The following is a 22,415-nucleotide window of genomic DNA, read 5'->3' as shown; positions in this document are numbered from 1 at the left end:
ATTATAGTATTGAAGGTAACTAAACCAATAAAAAAAAGATCTAAGTGCTTATTCAAGACCTCAGATCAGGTCCTTATTATTCTGCCTGAAATTTGGCAAAAACCAGACAGTGTTCAGTGACTATTTATGTACCAGCACTGTATGCAGATTAGAGCTGCAATAATTAAAGGATCATCGTGTATGAATTAGTGGCATTAGTGGTGAAAGAGCATATTTGAACAAACTCGCCTGCCAAGCGTGGCAGAGAACACAATGATTCTTATTTTCAGGTGATTATACACTAATGAAAGCATTTATATGATTATTATATGTCATTTCTGCCAATAGAGCCCCCTAAATGTTACACACTTAATCTTGAAATTAATTAATTGATGGTTAAATTAATTGGTATTATTACTATTTTGACAACTGATTAAACAGTGTGAGCAATTTTTTTTTTTTTTTGGAAAAACAAATTCAAAATTCTGTGATTCGGTTTCTTAAATGTGAATATTTTCTGGTTTCTTTACTTGTCTGTGACAGTGAACTGAATATGTTTGGCTTGTGGGCTTTTTGCGAAATAGTCATCAACATTTTTTAATAAATTTTTGGTATTTTATAGAGCAAATAACTAATCAATATATCGAGAAAATAATTGACAGATTATTCAACAATGAAAATACTTGTTAGTCGCAGTTTTGTTATTAACATAATATCAATATTTCATTTTTAAAATATCTCAGTTATTGTCATACTGGTAGGCTGTACTGCAACACTACTAGAAAATGCAGGTTTTCAGTTTTATTATATGTTAATGCAGTAGAAGTAACTAAAGATGGAAGTAACTAAATGCAACTACTCAAGTTACTACTGCAATTAAGTATTTATTAGGGACTTGTACTTTTAGGAGAATTTTTTTCAAGTATTAAATTTTACTCGTATGTAAGTATGCATTACACTAAATCATTTGCAGAATTACTTGTAAAATCATAATTGAGCACTGATTACAGTTTAAATTAATTTTGAAATATTTTTGCAGCCAATAAGGCTTTGTGATAATAAACAGGCCAGCGTCAAAAACCAGGATATAACAACAAAAAAAATTCTGCAGCCGGCACAATACTTTGTACTTTGACTTGAGTATTTTTTAACACCAGTAGTAGTTGAGTAATATTTGAGTAATCTCACAGTACCTGTACTTGAGTCCAGATTTTCAGTACTCTTTCCACCACTGGTAAATGCTAATCTACATATTTTCATATGTACTAATTACACTGAGGTCTTCATTTTCATATTCACTCCACGCACAAACACACACGCCGTATATTGAAGGACGGCCCTTGAAACGGGCAAATACAAGCAATTCATTCAAATAAATTATCATTTGTCCCTCTGCCATACTCCATTATGGAAAACAACCTGGCTCTTGTCTTAAAAAGCCCCGGGAAAAAAAAAAAAAAAAAAACGAGAGCTACATTCAAAATTCAAGTGCAATTGTCTGTGGAGTACTCTTCACTCCCCCATTCTCCAAACAGGCAGGCGTTTTAGACGCCTACATGCCACGCAATAGCGGAATAATGAAACGGCATGAAAGAAAGGCGACAGGGCATTAAATTATGTTTATCTGGATGTGTGTACGCGCCGCTGTGCGAGTGTGTGTTTGAGTGACATGGAACATAAAAGCCTGACAGAGGAAAACACTTGACTGAGATTCAACAGATGGGTAATATTCCATTAAACTAATGCAACACTTTTCAAGTGTCTCTCTTGTTCATATATACAGTGAAAGCTCAACAAGAGGAGAGGAGGTTTTTCGATATGTAAAAAAGTGTTTGAATGACACATTTTACTTGTTAATATCCTGTTGTTGACACAGCTTTCCTTTTCTTCTGCTGCTGGCACTGGAAGGTGCATGACTTGGACTGAACGCTGTAGGTGTGTTTCTGCGGTTTGTAAGTCTGTGTATTATCAAGAGCTACTCTATTGACAGACAGGGGAAAAAAAAGAAAAGAAAATGGCAGCTCTGAAGGAACTGGCGCAGAGAATTACACATGTTAATCTTTTAAATACAAGGCTAGCTTCAGAAAACCAAAGACACACAGTACAGTAATATCTCCAGTGGTTTGGTTTGGCACGTCAGTCCCTCTGTCTTTCCCCAACCCTGCCTTACGAATGCTTTTCTTTTTTCTCCGTGTGTGGCGCGGCGTGCGTTTTTCTGCCACTCTCTTGATGGCCTCGGCCACAAAACACAGGTGTGAGGAAATAAAAGAAAAAAAAAAGGACCAGACAGCCCTCGCCGTGGAAATTTGCAGAGAGCTTTGCTTAACAAAGTGTTCAAATATTATCCTAAGCTCAAGGATATCCACACATGCCTCAAAAGTTCACCTCCCCTCTCATTCTCTCCCTCTCCCTCCCTTTTTCTCTCTTTCTAAGCACAGTAGCAGGTGTGGGTTGGTTTCCATGGTGACCGTCTGTACAACACAACCTAGGGCCATTGGATTTCTCATTCAGGTGCGGATGAGTGACAGCTCTGACAGGAAATGTGCAACCTTACACACACGGCGCTGTGAACTCTACGATTAAGAGGAGCTCCCATGTGTTTTAATCCAAAAGAACAGAGAGTGTGTGTGTGTGAACAAAGTGTGTATTGATTGATTATTCATTACAGCTGCACTAAATATGTGACAAGTGAGCTGTTGAAGCCATATTGATATTACTCTGCAGATAGGAGTGCATTTTATTTTATTCCAGTTCCGAAAACAAGTTTCAGTTCAAACAGAAAAGCACAAACAAACTTATTTACTTTAGAATAGTTCTAAATCAGAGTTTAGTAAAACTATATTTAAATGAGTCCAGATTTAAAATTAAGCAAAGCTCGGTTGCACAATTTAAAAACTTGTGTGCATTTAATAAATCCAAGTTTACTGATGTAAAACAAAAATAAATAGTTTAATCAGTATCGAGATGGTTGCTTACCCAAATTCAAGTAAGTAAATTAATAAATAAATTGTGTGCTGTGGGAAAGTATGTAGGGAACACAACTTTATTCTTTATTGTATTCCTTAACAAGAAGATATATAGCTTGCTAGCTAAGCCAAAAAGTTAGCAAAAGATTGGGCTACATTGTTTGCTACCCAGATAAATAGTTAAAAAAAAACATTAAATTGTTTGCTACCTAGCTAAAAAGTTAGTTTACTTCATTAATTTTGGCTGAGCAGAGAAGCTCTAATTTCTCCTCCTTTGAGAAAAAAGTGGTTGTACTTCAACTTTCTTCAGGGAACTTGATTTTTTTTCTTAAATTCACCTGAAAAAGGCAGATATTTTAAAAATTAAAGTAAGTATAAAATTAATACTGAATCACATTTTAAATTTGAGTTTAAAGTCGAAGCATAAAAAATGAACTGAGATGTAATCTTCATTCATTTCAAGCTAGTTTAAAAGTTTGGAGCCATATAATTTAAAGTTAAACCATGACTTGATTGGGTTTGAAAAATAATCCTTGTTGGTGCAACCTAGCTTTAATTTTCTGTTTTTTAACCCAAGTGACTCATAGCCATAATTCATAGTTAAGTACTGTCTCTTATGGGGCAATTTAAAACCGTATTTTGTCCTGTGAATATGAGTATGTTCAACCATAGGATATGTATCAGAGGGACTAACAAGGAAAACGTGACCACATCCCAAACCACACAGAATCTATATGAGTAGCCTAAGTATGTGTTGAATTTCACCATACAGCACCACTCTTCTCTCTCAACCCAAATGCTAGACTTCCTCGTCACCGCACGACATTCCTGTTCTCCCTCGAGAGACAGAGACAAAGACAGCGAGTGAGGAGGGAGACTGGATACAAGAGCACAGTTTGCTAGAAGAGCTGACAGGAGAAGGAAAGCAGAGAAAGCGACATAATGAAAGATAAAGCACGGTCAAAATAAAATCAAGGATAATGACAGCAAACTAAGGCAGAAACATGAGCGCAGGAAGAAAAACAAAAAACAAAAGCGGTTTAATATGGAACCATTTCATTAGTGTGTGTCTCCTCCTGTCATTGGACGGCTGGACCACAGAGAGCGGTTTTCCACCAGCGCCGCGACCACAGACAGCTCGAGGCCTGGCCATGCCTACCGCAGGGAGCCCACTCACACACCACTAAATGCTCACGGTAAAACCAGGCTGCTCAGCCGCTCTGGTTCTTATTACTCTTAAGGAAAACACACACAGACACGCTTGCAAATATAGCTAAACATTCACTTTTGTATGCAAATACAGCCGCCGACACAAACTTGTTTGAATATGTACAAACAAGCAAAATGGGCCAAGTGTATCCGAGCGCACACACAGACACACACACTCACAAATCACAATATCACTCTTCTGCAAAGCCGTGCAGCGAGAGGGAGATAGTGCTATCAGTGTGAGGCAGTTTGATGGATGGACTTTGAGAGGGACCAGGCTGTGGTTAGCGTGGTCATGTCTGGAGCCACTGCCTGTTAGTGCAGCCTGTCAGCCGTACCGTGTAGCTGAATGTCAGCTCTGCCATTTTATTAGAAATTAATGAGGCCGGGCTACAGATCTGAATGGCAAACTGTGACAGCAAACACACGGATGCCACAGAGACACTGATGCCACGGATGCACATTTCAGCTCTGCACACCCATTATTTAAGGATCTGGTGTAACAAAACGAGGTTTCATGTGATAAATGAATACAGCGTGTGCATTGCTTGAGCTGCGTTTGCACTGGAAAATGAACCAAGTCCCATACACCAAAATTATATAATGTCAAGATTTATCTTTGCCATTTTGTGGCAAAGTAAAATACAGCATTTGAGCAAAAGCATTTTCAAAACCTTCCTCATTATATCTCAAGCTGCTTCTGACATTTATGACAAGCAGAGAGAAATAAAAAGTCCAAGAAAAAATGACTCCACGGCAAATTAAGTCTTAAATTACTGAGATTTTATGGGACTGGTATTTCAAGTTGACCTTAGATTTTGACATTAAAAACAATAAGAGTGCTAGAGTCTTATTAAAATCACTACAAGTGTCTATAATTACTATAAATCACTGCTCATCCTTAATGACACCAATCCTGAAGCACTCCGCTTCCTATACTTATTCAACGCTTCTGTTTGTCTGCCACTCCCATGTCTTCATCTGTTGTCTATCAGTCGTTCAGTCCGTCTTTCGGCGGAGATGTCCCCCTCATTTGTAACACGACTCTGTTCAGATTGAACGGTGCACCCTTTCTCCATCTGACTGACGAGACTTAGCAGGTGGCGGGACCCATTCATACCCGCGGTTCAGCAATCTGCACCGCGCTGTAACCCAAGCCTGCGTCCCAAACACAGATGCAAAGGCACAGGATAGTTTCCCCGGGTGCATGTCCATGCAGTGCTTGTGTACACACAGACAAAAAATGTACACGGCCATACGCACACACGTTAATCTTTGAGCAAACACGCGCTGCGATGACGCTACCTCCTATTGTGGCCTACGAGCACATGCACAGAATGTTTTTGATCAGTTTTGTTTAAATAAAATTTTCTAAAGCAAACAGCGGTGTAATTAAGGAACATTTCATGAACGCTGGGGAAACACGACATTTCTAAACACACACCAGCTTGGAAAGCAAACTACACACACATGCAATCGAAAGGTCATAACACTTGCAAATGACCCCGGCCAATTTTGGCACACGGGGGAATGAAAATATACTGTAATCACTCCTGCTGCATTTCTGTATTAGTTTAATCGTAGAATATGCAGCATTGTCTGTAAATGCACAATTCAAAGTCGCCCCCCCCCCCCCGGCTCAGTGAACAAGAAAGAGGGAGACATAGACAACAAGTTCAGAGAGGGAGTGCTGGTAGCAAGAACAAAGCAGTGAATCAAAGATTGTACACATTATTTTCTGTTAATTTTATCAAAAATTACATTTTGTCTGAAATTATGTCATTAAGATGAATTCAACAGATTATTAGCAAATTAGCTAAATTATTAGCTATTGCTATTGAAACATACTGACTTGTATTATTATCCTTAGAGTACAGACACCGAGCCACAGTGGATCGTTTTGTAATTTTACATGTGAGAGACTTTGACATACCCTCCACCTAAGAAAACATCCGTGAAAGAAGGTGAGGTTTACACACCTAACATTAGCCATGCTGCAACTGGTGCTGACTTAGCAGCTACATGTGAGCACAAATGAAAGAAAGCTCAAAACCCCTGTCTTAAAACACAAATAAAAACACCAACACCTCTGCACCAAGCCTGATTTTGTGTGAATGCAGCTGAAACAATCCCAGGGTTTCTGCAGTTCACTTTAAAACTTTTTAGGATTATTATGAGTGAAATTTAAGATCTGTTTCACGGCCATATTGGCAGCAGGATTACACAGCATTGTGTGTACACAAGGGCAATAGTAGCAATATGTTATCTGTGAAATGTTTGTTTCATTATGGAGTTTTTGTTTTGCAAAAACACATTTAAAATGAGACTTGGGTTAATGCAACTTTATAATAAAAGTTAACTTCATAATCCAATCAACTTTTAAGGCCTGTCAAAAGACATTTTAAGGCCTAAAATTTAGAATATTGGATTTTAGACTGATGGAAATCCTGGATCGTCAGTCTGCTCTGCCTGTGTTTGTGTAAAACTCTTTCTGCAGCTCTCACAGACAGAGAGCAAAGGACAGAGATGGAGAATGGTTGCTACATTTTCAGTTCCAACCTCAAAGCCTGCATGCTGGTACTGACTGGGGGCTGCACACCAAAAGGCTGATACCTCGAATCATCCTCAACACAACAAAATACGAGAAAATACGAAAACAGGGGAAGTTTCTGCAGATACAGACACACTTCTAATGGGTCATATGTTATGATTTAGGGGGATTATGTTTACATGAGTCTAGAGAATATTTTTTTAAGAAAATGCTCCATGTCATGTTTTTAAATTACCTAAGTTAAACACAGTATGAAACAATCTAATGAGTAAAATCACCCATTTCCTATTTGTATGCAAGTGTAAAACTACAACAAAAACAAGTGACAGATTTTTCTGCGACTTGATGAATGGCTTTTTGTTTTGCAAGTGCATTTGAGTCACTGCACAATTATCTGTGGGGCAAGGAGTGTCGACATAAATACACACACACACGCTCACACACACGCACACACACACATCATTATACCAGCTTTCAGCTTGTGGACTTGGGTGATGGGAGCTTACCAAACACTGCGGTCAGGTTATGTGAGTCAGTGTGAGGAAATGTAATATATTCGGATGTACCATGGGGGCAAACCACTGCATAACATTGGCTTATACTATTGGAATGTGGCCGTGTGGGAACAAAGATGAGGGTAGTTTAGTGTGTGTGTGTGTGTGTGTGTGTGTGTGTGTGTGTGTGTGTGTGTGTGTGTGCACAGAGTTGAAAAGAAGGATAGCCAAAAGATATGTATCAACTGAGCTGCAATCAAAGAGACAGAGAAAATAGACCAGTGAAAAGAAAAAAATTACACACAAAGACACACACACAGCCTATAGTCTTAGAAATAAAGGTGCTACCTAGAACCATAAAAGGTTCTTCAGCTTGTCCCCATAGGAGAACCCTTTTTTATTCCTGGTAGAAACTGGTAGAAGTCCCACTTCTACCAGGAATGCAACATAAAGGGCAACACTTAGAAACGTCTTTGAAAGATTTCACTCAGAACCCTTTTTGACAGGTTCTACAGAAGAACCCTTCTATGTTGTAATGGTTCCACACAGATCCCTCTCCAGAATCCTTCCACCTTTTAGGGGGTGCTAACAAGAACAAACCAGAGGGGTTCTACAACAAAGCTGTTTATGCTCCAAGTGTTTATCTAGAGCCCACCCAGGAGGTTCTATTGAGAACCCTTTAATATTTCAAGGGTTTTATCTAGAACCCACTAAAGGGGGGTCTACCTAAAACCCTTTCATATTTGAAAGGTTTTACTGAGAAACCTACCCAGGGGGTTCTATTGTGAACCCATTCGTATTCCAAGTGTTCTACCAAGAACCTTTTTATTTTATGGTACAAATAGCCCACGAGGATAGAGTTCTTTAAGGATTTCAACAATCTTTGAAGAATTATTTCTTTCAAAATGGATTCTTTGGATGAAAATGGTTTTTAATGGAATCCAAAAGAACCCTTGACAAACCTTTTCATTGGGAAAAGTGTTGTTCAGGAGCAAGTGGTTCTAGGTAGAACCTCATCCCTCCAGGAGGAACCCTTGCATCTAAGAGTGTACTTGAAGATTGTACTTAGAGTCTGTGGTGTTGTGGTTCCTCGAGATGCGACTGAGCCGCAGGAGAGGGGAGGATGGGGGTAGGAAGAAAAGAACGATGAGAAAGAAATGGAGAGAGAGAGAGGGATGGAGGCAGACATCTCCAAAGTTGGCGCGTTGGGAGAACACCTTATAATTATCTACATCCGCTCTGTCAGCCGGAACCCGCAGAACGGACAGATACGACAGAGAGAAACCAGAGAACAGAGACTCATTCACATATAACAGAATAGACAGAGATACACTGATAAACCGACACACATGCAAACACCCACAAACATACAAACAGCGCATATTTTCATGGGCAGGCACGCCCACGCACAAACACACACACACACGCACACACACACATGGAGAACACACTCACACAGACGGGCTTATTATGGGGCTGAGTCCAGACTGCGTTGAGTGTGGTTCCACACCAAGTGTCTATTTTGAAGGCTTGTAAGCCAATTCCAGATTCCCTGTCTCTTTCTCAGTCTCGCTCTGTCTTTTCCTCCTCAGTTCCACCCATCTATCCAGCCAGCGCGGGGCGGCCGCGGTGGCATTAAGAGGTCATACAGTAGGCTCCGTAATTACCCGCGCTGAGGGTAATTATCAGGTTGTTTAACGAGACCTTTTTGAGTTTGAAAGTGCCGCTTGCTGGCTCCTTTTTAGGGATCACAATAGGGTCAAGTCTTGCAGTTGCATGGATGTTTGTATCTCACTGTGTGCTGCATGTGCACCGACTGACCTTTAGGGGTCAGTATTCCTCCTGATGACTGCTCACAGTACAGACTGCTGTGGATGGACTGTGTTCAGGAATGTGATTGTGTGCAGGTATGCATTGATTCATGGGAGCGTGTCATTGTTTTATCCTCGCAATTGACACGGTTGCAGTATTGTGGCATCGAATAGTCTCAGTTATGCAACATCAAAGCACTGCTATCTAAGATGATGATTTCAATATGTTGGCAGCTGCAATTCTGTGTAACAATATCACACTTTTGGATGGAATTCAATGTGGCCCTTTTGCCCGTTACATCACTGCATCACAACATTGATTTCTATCAGTTATTTGAACAAGTCAGGCTTTGATGAACTGATATTAAAGGCATAGTTAGTAAGTTCTGCTGTGGACAGGAAGAGCAACATCAGACAATTTAGCCATTTAAAAAAAGGTCAGCCTAAAATAGTAAATATAATTTTAAGTGTACTCTACATTTTTAATATTTTCACCATTTCACTTTGCTGTCAGACAGCCTTTTCCCGTATAGAAGCCAAATATCGCTCTCTCCAAACCAACCAAACCCCACAGGTGAAAACAGTCATTTACCTCACAAGACTACTTCTGCCTCAATCTGTTAGTTTGTGTTATTGTGTGACTTCAGTGAACTCAAACTAACCTTTTAAAACATGGAAGACACACAATAACACAAACAAATTAACAGATAGAAGCCGCGATTGATCAGAAATTCCTGTGGTTTGTGAGGTAAAATTACTGATTTCTCCCACAGACTTTGGCTAATCTGGAGATCCATGTTTGGTTTATATAAAACAGCAGGTTCCTGTCCAAAAACAGCTGTCTGATGCCACAGTAAAGCAATGAAAAGATATTGATTGTTTTCAGGTGGACCTTTTTATTTTTCGCGTTTTGTTGCTGACCCCGTCCACAGCAGTACATTGCTTAGCTTCCGTGCCGGTACTCCTCTCTGTTTCTCCAAACCCGTATCTAGAGAACATAATACACTGAATATCAGTAAGTACCGCAACCCTTCATTAAACAATCCAAATGATTCCTTTAATGCATGTAATATCTTTGCTAAGCAAGATTAATTTAACTTGGACTTGAGTTTCACCTTACGTCTCCTTCTCCTTAAGTTACTAGTTGAGGCGAGGAAAGTGAGAGCTATTCTAGTCTCAAGGAGAAGAGAAAATCATTAACTCCTGTGATCATAGTTCTGTCCCCATCAAACTGGATCCTTTCAGCTGAATGTCTAACTGACCCCACAGGGAAATCATTTACTCCGCACTTGCCAGCGCCAGCCGTCCCATGAGAGGTCATTTTATCTACCTGCCTCCCGTTTCTCAGTCGCTCTACCCCTCAAAGTGCTCACTCTGCAGTCGTTCGCCTGTCCTTTCCGGGAGAAGAAAATCACTCACTTTTATTTCTGACTATCAGTCCCCGGAGGCGTGTCATCAGCACTCATTTGCAAATGATTTCACAGGACCCTGCCTACATGCTTGGACTTTATTTGACTTCGCAAAATCACAGGCCCCTCCTGTCCTCCTCCCTCCGTCTCTCTTTCACTCCTTGCTTGTGTGATCGTCCTGCTCAAGGACCCACTCTTTTGCTCGGCTCTCGTTTGACTGTCCTTCCCATGAGGATTCCTCCTCGTCGTTTATTTGACTTAATTACTATGCCGGCTTCGCGGAGGGAGCGGGGATGAGTGACACTTCACTTAACGACCAGCCTCCCCTTCCTTCTGCGTCGTCTAGTGTTTGTCTGCCAGCTTTTTCCCTTCATTAAAGGAAAATCTCCTCCCCTCCGCCGTCACCCCCACCACGCCTCCATCCCCTCTCCTTCCCCCTCCGTCCGCCACAGTGTGGGTGTTAACCGAGAATCGTCCCCTGACAGGCATCAGGAGAGCCGTCAAACACCTGTGGGCCCGAAACACAAGCAGCGCAGACAGTGGTGAGCAGTGACACACAAAGGCGACATCACATGATACACTCCGTTTAGAGGCTGAACGATACTGGAGTTTTGGGGCCGATGTCGATAAATTCTGATACTGATATATGTTGGCCAATATTCTACAATTTTTAACATTTTTATAAGTATATTGTCATTGTTTACATGTTATTTTGGATTTTATGTATGTATAAATAAAGAAGATCTAATGCCAGGCTGTGAAGTACAATATATAATATATACATGTGTTCAAAATGACATCAGGGCACTGAAATACTGAATGTTAACTGGTATTTTTAATAATTATGAGTTAAAAAACACAAACAGAACAAAAAGTGTGTATATTAAACTAAAGCTGCAATGATTAAGCTATTATTAATTGATTAGAAAATTGATTGGCAATTATTTTGATAACTGATTAATCTGTTTAGGTAATTTTTATAAAGCAAAAAAGTCAAAATTATCTGATTCCAACCTCTTAAATGTGAATATTTTCTGGTTTCTTTACTCATCTATGACAGTAAAATGCATATCTTGGAGTTGTGGGTAAAACAAGACAGTTGAGGGCGTCATCTTGGGCTTTGGGAATCACTGACCAACATTTTTTACAATTTTCTGACATCTTAGAGACCAAACAACCAATTGATTAATCAAAAATATAATAACAGATTACTTTACAATGGAAATATTCATTAGTTTCAGGCTTATACTAAATTTCAATTAAGAAAATATACATAAAATGCTGCCTTCAACATTAAAAACCATCTACAGTATGTTTTGTTAAAAAAAAACACACATCACATATTGAACAACATATATATGAGTACTGAGAGACTGATACAGCTGTTACAGGCCAATATCGGACTGATATCAACTGGCTGATATATCGGTCGGGTTTTAACTTTGATGCCTCTGATGATCGTTCACACAGTGACGTGCATACGACAGCAGAAGCCAACAGCGGTTTACAATCACACATTATTACAGAAACACTGATTCAACAGCACAATGAAACACACCAATCTGTGAGTTTATGCATACTGTACGTGCACAAAACCAGGTGTCTAATTATATGAGTGCACGCCAGAGCTGACACATTCTTCTTGCCTCGCTAAAACACACACAAACTCACACAGCGAGACACCACTTACAGTCTAAGGGGAGGAAATCACAAGAGAGGGTGTTGAGTCCTCACACCAAGACGTGGCAAGAACATTCACACACGCACATACACATAAACAGCGAGGCTTTGATGTACTTTTAGCAACAATAATTGTACATCCACCAAGAGTACATCTATCATGACAGGCTAGTCTTTCCCAGCAGACCTGACGATACACATCCATCACTCGCACAGTCAGTCAATGCAGACTTTGATGCTTGATGACATATCTCTTGTCTAGTATTGTTGTCAGCAACATGTTCACTTGTCAGGCTGAACAGTGGAGAGGATCACAAAGAGGGGGCAGGAGGGAACTATATTCACATTCTTTACACAGATGGCTGAGTAAAGAAAGGGATGACATTTTCCCATCATGCCTAGAGGCTCTGTTTCGTGTGAACTGACATGATGGAGCCCAGGGGATGCATGACTCGTAGCAGGTAAGTTCAACTGTGATTCTTTCCAGATTTCGTTTTGTTCACCTGGTAAATGCGTGTCATCACCCTTTAAAATGTAGGATTTAGATGCAAGCCACACCAAATCACAGCGTCACCAGTTCACACCGAAAAAGATTATTAAAGGCAGTATATGTAAGTTCTACCGCTAGGGGTCTCTCTCACATTAAAGCTACAACAAGGAGTTTTTAACTTCTTAAGAAAAAGTCTCAATTCAATACTGATGACCTAAATAAGCTCATGTAGAAGAACATAAGAAGACAATCCATGAGAAGATGGGCGTGTCAGTCAGTTAAAAAGAAACAGGAGGAGATTTTTATTCATATAATTTAATTTTCTAGGTTATATTTTGTGGTTATTACGGTGGAAACACAATGGCTTCTGTCCACAGGGGCCTCCAAAATCAACAAAATATGAAAGTTCCTTGTAGTAGCTTTAAAACTTTAACAAAATACTTAGTTTAAGGATGTCCTGAAGTAGAGCGGGATCATGGGAGTTGCACTACACTACACTATTGCTACATGACATGACTCAGGGAGAAATCTTGTTCAGACACGAGGTCATGTAGAGTTTTAGTCACATTAAATTTAGTCACATTTCTTGACTTCCTGTCTCACTCTCCAACATATTGCATGGTTTCACGTAAATTTTATCAACTAGCAGCTAGTTAGATATGCACTGATCCACTTTTTCTTCAGTTCTGAAATCTGCCGACATGGATATTATACAAATACCAGCTCTCTTTTATTTCTTGATTATTATGGTTATAATTATTAGTAGTCATAATAAGATTACATGAGGCTGAAACGGAAGTTCAGTTTAATGGTGAAAAGCTCTGTCAGCTGATGTTGATTCACATCCGCTGCAAGTTTTCACATCTGGAAAGCTTGTTTAATTTGTGTAATGTATCTTGTGTAATAGCTTCCTTCATCCATGTTGAGGCACTGGAGGATTGTGGCTTGTGACAGTCACACGTGCAGCTGAGAGCCTGAGAGCAGTGCATTGCTTAGAGTTTTGTTATTTTATGTTCCGAAGTGCAAATGTTACTTTTTGTTGCTATCTGAAATGCTTTAGTAATGTTTGTTCAGAATATACACCATGAGTTAGCTGTCAACGTTTCCTCACTTCAGCTGTATCCCTTATATGATGTGCTAAATGTAGAGCAGACATGGAAAACAACACTCAACTTTCTGTTCACGCTGCTTAATATTCATGCTGCTTAAAATAGTATTAACATGTAGAAAACATGTGATGTTTTGGAATTTAATTTGGAACGCATAGCGATGACGTGAGTCCGATACCCGATGAATGACTTAAATGAATGATGGACCAGTTCCCCTCTCTAGCAGCTGGCAGGAAACACACCATTACCTAAAATAAATGAACGACTTCTTGGAGTTTGTCCATTGTTGGAAACATTTGGGAGATTGCAAATACACAACTAAACAAAATATATAACATACGTCTAGCATTTTAGACAGTTTAATGCAGAAATGTTCCATATTATAGCTCTAAATGTTAAAATACGAAAGTAAAATGCCATTTTATTCCAGATTTAGAACATAGACAATCACCATACACAGTTGGAAGTTGACAGGGTGATAAAGGAAAATATACTATCCCAAAATTACAAGTTGCACTCCATCTAAAGAATAAAGCATGTCATATAGCAGGCCTCTAAACATAAGTTATACCAAACGTCTCAGCTAAAGATAGAGATGAATTAGAGTGACAAACATCACATTCACCCCCTTTAAGACCGAATTTTTCCCTCAGTATAGATTGAAATTATCTGAGGAACCAAAGCTTTGGGTGACAGTCAAACACACTGGGGGACCATCAACCACACACTCATGTTTTCAGCTGCAGAACGACGGCAAATCAGCCTGTTCATAAATTTTCAGAGGGCATGTTTTACGAGAGAAACGGGACTAAAATAAAGAATCGGGAGACCACACTCCCAGCCATATACTTTCGGTCATGTTTTAGGGGACAAAGAACCACAACAGCCTCCCTCCACTGACATTAAAAAGCGAAAAAACCTTTCCCAAAATATGCCAAAAATGTTGCCAGTTATTTCTAGCCGAGATGAAAAGTCTGCTATTACAAAGAGCCTGATTTAGTGTAGGGTGTGAGAGAGGAGACGAGACATAGAGAGAGAAAGAGGAGGAGGAGGAGGAGGAGAGGAAGAGCCGGCGCTCCGCAGTCTCCCCTCAAAATAACACAGAAGGAGAGAGAATAACATGTTTGCTTGTATACGTCAAAAACTTACACGTGCACGATATAAAAAGACACACGAAACTCCCTCTCATTCTAATGCACACATGCATGTATAGTTTTCCATTTAAACAAAACTCTACAACTGTTGGATCCATTTAGGATAATGAGAAGTCGGGGAAACCTGCATGGCCCCTTAAAGAAAGGCTCTGTGTCATGAGCTTTTTGGGACAGAAGCCATCAAAACAGAGGCTCCACTGCCTGTTCAGAGCACTTAACAGGGCTGTACAGTACTAGCAGAAGGGGACAGCACAAGGGGAAAATTGGTACAGGGGCCAATGTATACATTTAACTCCAGGCAAGAGCCCTTCCTCAGCATATGGAACCAATCTGACTATTTGTAAGGAGAATTCTGAGTAAGGTTGTCAAAAGGATCAATACTCTTTCTATACCACATGCTTAAAACAACACAATACTAACATTTGATAGTATCGAAAGTACCGCAGCTCTAAAAATGAAAAGTGCTCATTTAAGAGCTTGCTTCAGTTTAGTCTTTATTTTCCTGCCTAAAACCAGACAGCGTTCAGTGACTTTTTTTTGTACTTTTCTGTTGAGTTAAAAGGTCAGAGATGTTCGCAAACGCTCCAGAAATATACGTTGATTGTTGAGTCTTAGTACCGGGACGTCAAATACAGAGGTTTTGGGTTGGTTAAGTGTCAAGAGTGCAGCAAAAATAATGAGTAAACGAAGAAATGCAGGCAGAGGGTAGGGTTTCTGCAGACACAGACACAACTGGACACCTCCAGCGGGTCATAAGTGATGACTGAAAGGGATTCTGTTTATATGAGTCAATACGCTTTTTTTAAAACCTACTGAATTTTAAACTGGTTACGACACAGAATTTATTATTAACGCCTCTATATGACCTACATAAGTTAACGAGACCATCCGCGGGTAGATCGGCTATTTCTATACAGTTATTCTAAATGGCCGGCGCCGAATCGGATTGTCCGTGAAATTAGATAGGACAAGACCGTGTTTATATTTTTCCATGCAAAGATAAAGTGAGTAGTTCATTAAACCGTTAAGAGGATTTTTCTTTAGATAATCTTATTTTTTCACATTGTATTTTGTGATTATTATGGTGGAAACACTACCGCTTTTGTCCACAGGGGCCTCCAAAATCAACAAAATATGAAAGTTTCTTGTAGTAGCTTTAAGGAAAATGTGCATATTATGCTGTTAAAAAAGAAAAAAAATGTCCTATTGTGTGTTTTCTATCTGGCATGATATTGAGGTTTTTTTTTTAATATGGTATTATACCAAAGTTTAAAATTCTGGTATTGTGGTGACCCTGATTCTGAGAGTCAGACAGGGAAGGAGTGAGTTAATGGGAATACAGCAGGGTTAAGCACAGAGAGAGTTAGATGCTGTGTGCTGACCAAGAGGGAGAAAGAGTGAATGAGAGAGACACGGAGGCAGAAATAGATTAGCAGAAATAGAGGAAGGAAAAAAAAGAAAGAATGGGTGAAAAGAAAAGCATGAAAGAGCAGCCACGGGCAAGAAAAATAAGACTAGACAAGCTAGTTAAAAGCACCAGCGACCACCACCAGAGCAGCCCCGTGTATCCTGGAGTAAATGGAGAATGGTCTTACCCTTGTATGACAGCTTTAGCCTGGGTACGTTGTGCTTGGGCTCACCAACACCTCTTCCCGGCTGCACCGCCCCGCACAGCAGCACTACAATCCCAAACAGGTAATCCATGGTGCTGGAGTGCTGCTGGCTGGGGGGCACTCAAGACCCCCGACCAGTGCCCAGAGATCTCCCTCCCGCTGGGGGCTACGCCGATCCTGGAGAGTCCCTGAAAGTGGAGGCAAAAAAAAAATCCTGGTGGTTCTCCCCAAGCTCAGAGTGCAGCCTGTTGGAGGGGGGGGGGGGGACTTCTGTAGTGTGAAGTGGGTGGAGGGGCTCACATGGCTCCCCGTGTGGAGGTCCAGGCTAGATAGTCCCTGTTCTCCCCCAGGTGGAGGCTCAGCAAGGCTTCAGCTTCAGAATGAGAGGAAAGGTGTAGCCTGCGAGAAGGTAAATCAGAGATCCACAATAGTGAGGCTATCCTCCTCTGGAGATTCTTTCTTTTTTATCTCTTTCTGTCTTCTGGTTTCTTCTCTTTGAGCAGACACTCACAGCAACCCTCTAATCCTTGTGTGCGGCTCCACCAGACTGCCAGAGAGAGAGAGAGAGAGAGCTACACCATCCACAGAAAGAGAGGGGAGGAGGGAGAGCAGCTGAGAGAGAGAGAGAGAGAGAGAGAGAGAGAGAGAGAGAGAGAGAGGAGGGGGGTGGGATGACTTGAGAGCAACGGTGGAACCAGTATAGGAAGGATAGGAAGTACAGTGGATGGGTAGGTTTTTATAGTGCTCTCTCTTCCGCTCTGATTTCCTTTATTTGTTCGTCTGGCATCATTTCCTTTGTTTTAAAATCTCTGACACAAAAAGTCCTGCTTTAAAAAGCCTCAAACAATCGTTCACTGGCTTTACTGCCCCTGTCAGCTGATTTACAGGTCACCTGTGTGACCTGAGACAAAAGTCAGATATTGAGCTGATAGCTCCCCATGAGATCAATTTAATAAAAGCAGTGGTTTTCAAACTGAAGTCCAGGGAACAACAGGGGGTCCTTGAGTGGATTGCAATGGGTCTCCAGCAAAAGGAGGTATTTTCGCTCTCACAGTTTTTGTTATCAGTAGTTGAGTCAAATTTCAGTGATGTAACAGTACGAGATAGTCAGGACCCTTTCCACCACTAAAACAGGTGAAAATACCTCACCACCAGGTCCGTTTAGTAGCTGTTCTGGAGCTTGTGACTGTTTCACAGCGTCATACTAAGTGAAGTTTTCCCAGTTATCATTGAACTGAAGATTTAAAACTTTTGTTTAAATCTTCAACTTTTTTTGGAGCACTTTAAGGACTTCTTGTCCATGTAGATTTTGTTTAAAAAGTTTAAAAAACAGACTTCTAATAAAAAAAAAAACACTAGAGACATTGTATGTAAGAGCAGGGCTTTTTTACACTGTGTCTTTGACAGGGAATTTGCAGGTTTTTCACCACCTGATGGTCACTGGTCACTTCATATTAGAAGCAACAATTGGTTAATTAATTGATTAATTGCATCCCTCCCAAAAAAAAAAAAAAAGTTGTCAACTATTTTGATAATTGATTAAGCAAAAAACATTATTTAGACTGAAAGATTAAGATCGGCAGATTTATCAATAATGAAAATACTCATTAATTGTAGTCTACTTCTTGTGCTGCAGCTGTTTCAGCATGAGGAGACGTGATGATTTTTTTTTAGGATCTTTGGGTTGACACTTGGATCTGAAGTGGATTTGGAAGTTTGGAAGAAGCCAGCAGGATTATATGGTTGATGAAAAACAGTCACGGTCCTGGGAAAAGTTAAGAGAAATAAATCAGTGACAGGCAAGACAGAACAACAGTGTCTAATTTCTGTAACAGCCATATCATGTACACCCCAAGCCCCGCCTCCGGCAAAGTAGATTATAAATAAGATTACTCAAAAAGGTCTGTGTCTTGTTAAAAAAACAGCCTCCGTATTAATTTCCAAAATTTGTTTTCTTTTGAGAACAGAATATTTATTTATGTGTTTTCCAGAGAGTTATGAGGAACACTGTACATAAATTACAAGTCATAATTTTTCCCACAGAGAGTATACGTCTGTTTTTGACTCGTCCACATGAAACCAGCCGGTTGAGTGGAACACATGCTGGTAGTTAACCTGTATAGTCTGAGACAGATCCTGTATCTGGTAAGTCATTCACATCGGCCAGGCAGGTCAACCCCCACTAGTCCCTGCAGGTGTTTGTGTGTGTGTGTATGAAAGGGCACGTCCTGCTTCCTCTCGGAGGGTAACATAGCAGCGGCGAGGTGATAAAAGCTTTGATAAACAGGGGTGCCGATGTGTCGACTCACACACCTCAAGATACTAAGAGACCTGGGAACTGGGCTGGTATAGTGAGCGGAGTGAGTGCAGGCTTGTGATATAAGGGCGCCCTCATATATTCCAGCGCTCCCACCACTGCTTTGTGGAGTGAAATGACTGTCGCTGCACTGTAAAGCGTATCTGATCTGGCATTTTGTGTGTTTGTGTTTACTAGGAAATTGTAAAAGTAACTTTTCTTACACGGCGCTGTTGGTGTCCATCTGTCTCCTTATAGGAACACAGTCCAGTTTATTACAACTTGGATCTTATTTTTGTAGTTTTGGCCATCATTCCTATTGTTATGAGTAATATTGTACTCTCTGAATTAACTGCTGAGATCTGGAGCAACTAGTGAATCATTGCTAAAAGGTCAGACGGGGAGAGAAATCCCTGTCAAACCGCCGGTTTAGCCAAAGTTATCTGGAAGAGAAAATTTAGGCGTTATTATCTATTTTTACATTAACTGTACAATATAAATATCCATCACAGTTTATCAAGGAGCATGTCTTAAGTTTTGACAGGGGTTTAGAGAATATGGTGAAACAGCTGAGTTGTTTACAACCTGTCCAATCGTCTAACTGCTCGTATTTCTTGCCTTGTCGGACGTTCTAGACATGTCACCATGTTCTCGGGCCTCAGCCATAGACTTAGAGAGAAGAAAGCAACTAAAAACTAAACTTCACACCAACACTAGGTGTGAAAAACATTTCAGTTAACTGAAATAAGAATAAAAACTAGACTACAAAAAATTAAATTGAAAAAAAAACCTCTAATGTCTTTAGTCTTTCAAATCAAATCTGTCGACACAACAAGCCTGGGCTTATGTTTACTGAGACTGTGATGCTGACGTGACTGTGTTGTGTTTGTAATGTAATACCTCTTGAACTTTATAAGCTTCTTACATATTGTCCTCCATTTTATGATGACAATGATGGACAAAAAAAATACCCCATACGTTACCCACAATGCAACTCCACCACAAACACTTCAGTTGGACATTCAGGTGTGTTTATGGCAGCGGTGGCTTTTATAGCCATTAGCTGCTAGACTCAAGCAGAAATGAGGAGCTGGCTACAGTCTGGTGAGCTCACTTCTTTCTAACTCCACATCTCCAGATTTTTTTTTGTATTATTTTCAAACTTGTAGTCTTCAGCCCCAACTAACGCTGACTCAAAATGAAAAACTTGATTAGAATCAGAGGGTGTATGGTTTTATTTTTCTGTTTAATGAATGAGCGAACTCACTGCTCGCACACATCTCCCAGCTGGAACTTGGGAGGAGGTGGAAATAAAACTGCAACTGCAGATTGACGGGCTGATGGTGGCCAGTTGGAAAATTTAAACATGCTGCCCAACCTTATTATGCAGTCGAACTCCCCAACAACTGCGAGCAGACTGATGTGTGAAATCTGCAGAGATGACCTTTAAGAATTTAAGAATTAAAGTCTTAAAGCTGTTCTGGATGAATTTTGTTGCCTACATGTCCGACAAGTCTTGCGTGGTGCATTCACTTCCACAACCGTGGCGTCCACATCCTCGTATCTCATCACCCCTTTAGTCTAAACAGCCTTTTTAGCTGTTTACTCCAAACAAAACAATGTGTGGACAGACAGATGAAAGTACCCTCAGCCTCTCTCCATCGACCTCTGCCTCTCTCCTCTGCCCCGATCAGACACCTCCCTCCCATTTATCTGCATTAGCCAAACTAATGGCAGCCCGGCTACCTGCATCGATCTCCACCCGCGGAGTGAGATGTGCTGGAACACGCCTTTATGGCTTGCCCTTTAGGGAGCGCAGCAACAGTCCGACCTATCCTCGCCGATCTATTTGCGACACCCCCCCGGCACCGCGGCAGCCGGAGCGGCCCTGAGTAATGACGACTTAATAAATGGTGACACGCCGTTGGCGGTGGAATGAGATGCCCATTGACAAGGAGCTTCCAGAGGCTTTCAGCGCCTGCCGGTAAAAATAGAAGAGGACACGAGACACCCTGCTTATGAGGACACAGCGGATAGGGGATAGGCGTCAAACAGGTCCGTGTGTGTGGCGAGTGTCAGTGCGCTGTTACTGATATGATGGTGTATCTTCATCTGGAGGTATGGGAAGTGCTGTTAATGTTCTGTGTGTGTGTTAGAGAAAATGATTATGGTAACATGACCCCAGTTGTCTGTTTTACAGGGAACATCGGAAATGTCCCACCCTGAACTTCGCACACACTGACCTTTGACCTTTCCTCTTCTTTAGCGCACGTCTGCTGCCTCACATCCGAACCGACCCTCATGTTCCTGAGGCCATTGCCACTGCCGAGTAACTAATTACTGTTTCGATAAATGACAAATGAAGTTCAAGGTAGGAACAGCCATCACTTCCTTTGTGCCAAAGGAGTTCCTCTTCCTATTCACTTCCTGTACCTCCTATTCCATGAAACAGGAGGTCACAAAGAAACACCCTTACTCAGCAAATGACATGTCCAGGAAACACGGATGAGGAAAAGGCGGGAGATGGTCAGGAAAGATGGGTGGAGGGACGGAGGAAGAACAGTAGCATGTAGTGGCAGCATTTCCGTTTGTGTGGTGATGAACTGCTAACGAGGTCCTGAAGCTGCTTATCGTTTTTTTTTTTTAACTTTATTGTTAAAAAAAAAAAACTAAAAGTTTTGGACAGAGTTTAATTTTGTGGACTTTCTTTAAAAAAGGTTTTTCTGTTTTTGCTGATGAATTCCAGTAACATATGGATTCAGTCACTATTCTAGTTTCTCTGCGGTTTCACAATATGACTCCTTATTACAAATATTTAAAGAAATTCTTGTTGTATATATTAAATTTAATTGCTACTGTATAATCATCTGTGGATACATTTTTAAAGCTGCTTATCTGACAGGGTAAGGCAAAGAGACTGGAGTGAGTGTGTTTTTGTGAGCACAGGTATGCTCATGGCAGGGCGGGGGGGGGCTATATCCATGATCATATGACACCATAAAAGATGCAGTAACAGATGACAAGTGAGGAAAACGAAACTGTAAAACATCAGCACATGGCTGAAGACGTTTACTGCGAAAGGGAGGGTAAGAGGAGGCACATAAGTTAAGGAGATAACTGTGCAACTCTGGACTTTTTCATCACGCAGATTCAGCTATAAAAAAGGTAGATCACCTAATATATCACCAGTTGTGTAAGTGGTACGTCACAATTAAACATTTACCTGAAAGTGTAGGCGTGGGAAAGGAGGAAAAAATAGAAAAAGACATCTGTGTAGGCAATCATTATTGTAACTCTGTAAACCTGTCTGTGTCTGTGAGAGCTATACAATGAGCTATATATCACAGTATATGAAGCCTGAAAGTACGTCTCCGTTAGCATGTGAAAGTGTCAGCTCAGGGTTTCTAATGTTTCCAAACTCCAGACAAAGAGATAATTTTAACAGAAAAGACATCTGGAGTGTGATAGCAAGAAGGTCTGGCAGTTACGTGATTACAGACACAATCTTTGACCTCATTATAAGCACATTTCTGACATTTCTAGGGACAGTCTAGCCGGGAGAAAGCCACCAGAAACAGGAACTGCTCTCCTGGGCAAATTCTAAAACACAGGTGTAATAATACTGCTTGTGCTAATCAAATGATATTAATTGTT

The 22,415-nt window shown here is 40.6% G+C and overlaps 1 protein-coding gene across 1 annotated transcript in view; it reads right to left on the bottom strand.

Moving 5' to 3' along the window:
* sema3aa (sema domain, immunoglobulin domain (Ig), short basic domain, secreted, (semaphorin) 3Aa) overlaps nt 1–17,044 on the bottom strand; it is a 53,799-nt gene extending 36,755 nt beyond the window's left edge. The window contains exon 1 of the mRNA XM_084711445.1: nt 16,448–17,044. Coding sequence (XP_084567571.1) covers nt 16,448–16,556 — 109 coding nt within the window. The 5' untranslated portion in view covers nt 16,557–17,044. The remainder of the gene's footprint in view (nt 1–16,447) is intronic.
* Nucleotides 17,045–22,415: the final 5,371 nt, after the last annotated feature.

The sequence above is a fragment of the Lutjanus erythropterus genome, chromosome 22, assembly GCF_056507025.1.
Source record: "Lutjanus erythropterus isolate fLutEry1 chromosome 22, fLutEry1.hap2, whole genome shotgun sequence".
NCBI classification, from domain to species: Eukaryota; Metazoa; Chordata; class Actinopteri; order Lutjaniformes; family Lutjanidae; genus Lutjanus; species Lutjanus erythropterus.
This window is presented reverse-complemented; position numbering and strand designations above follow the sequence as displayed.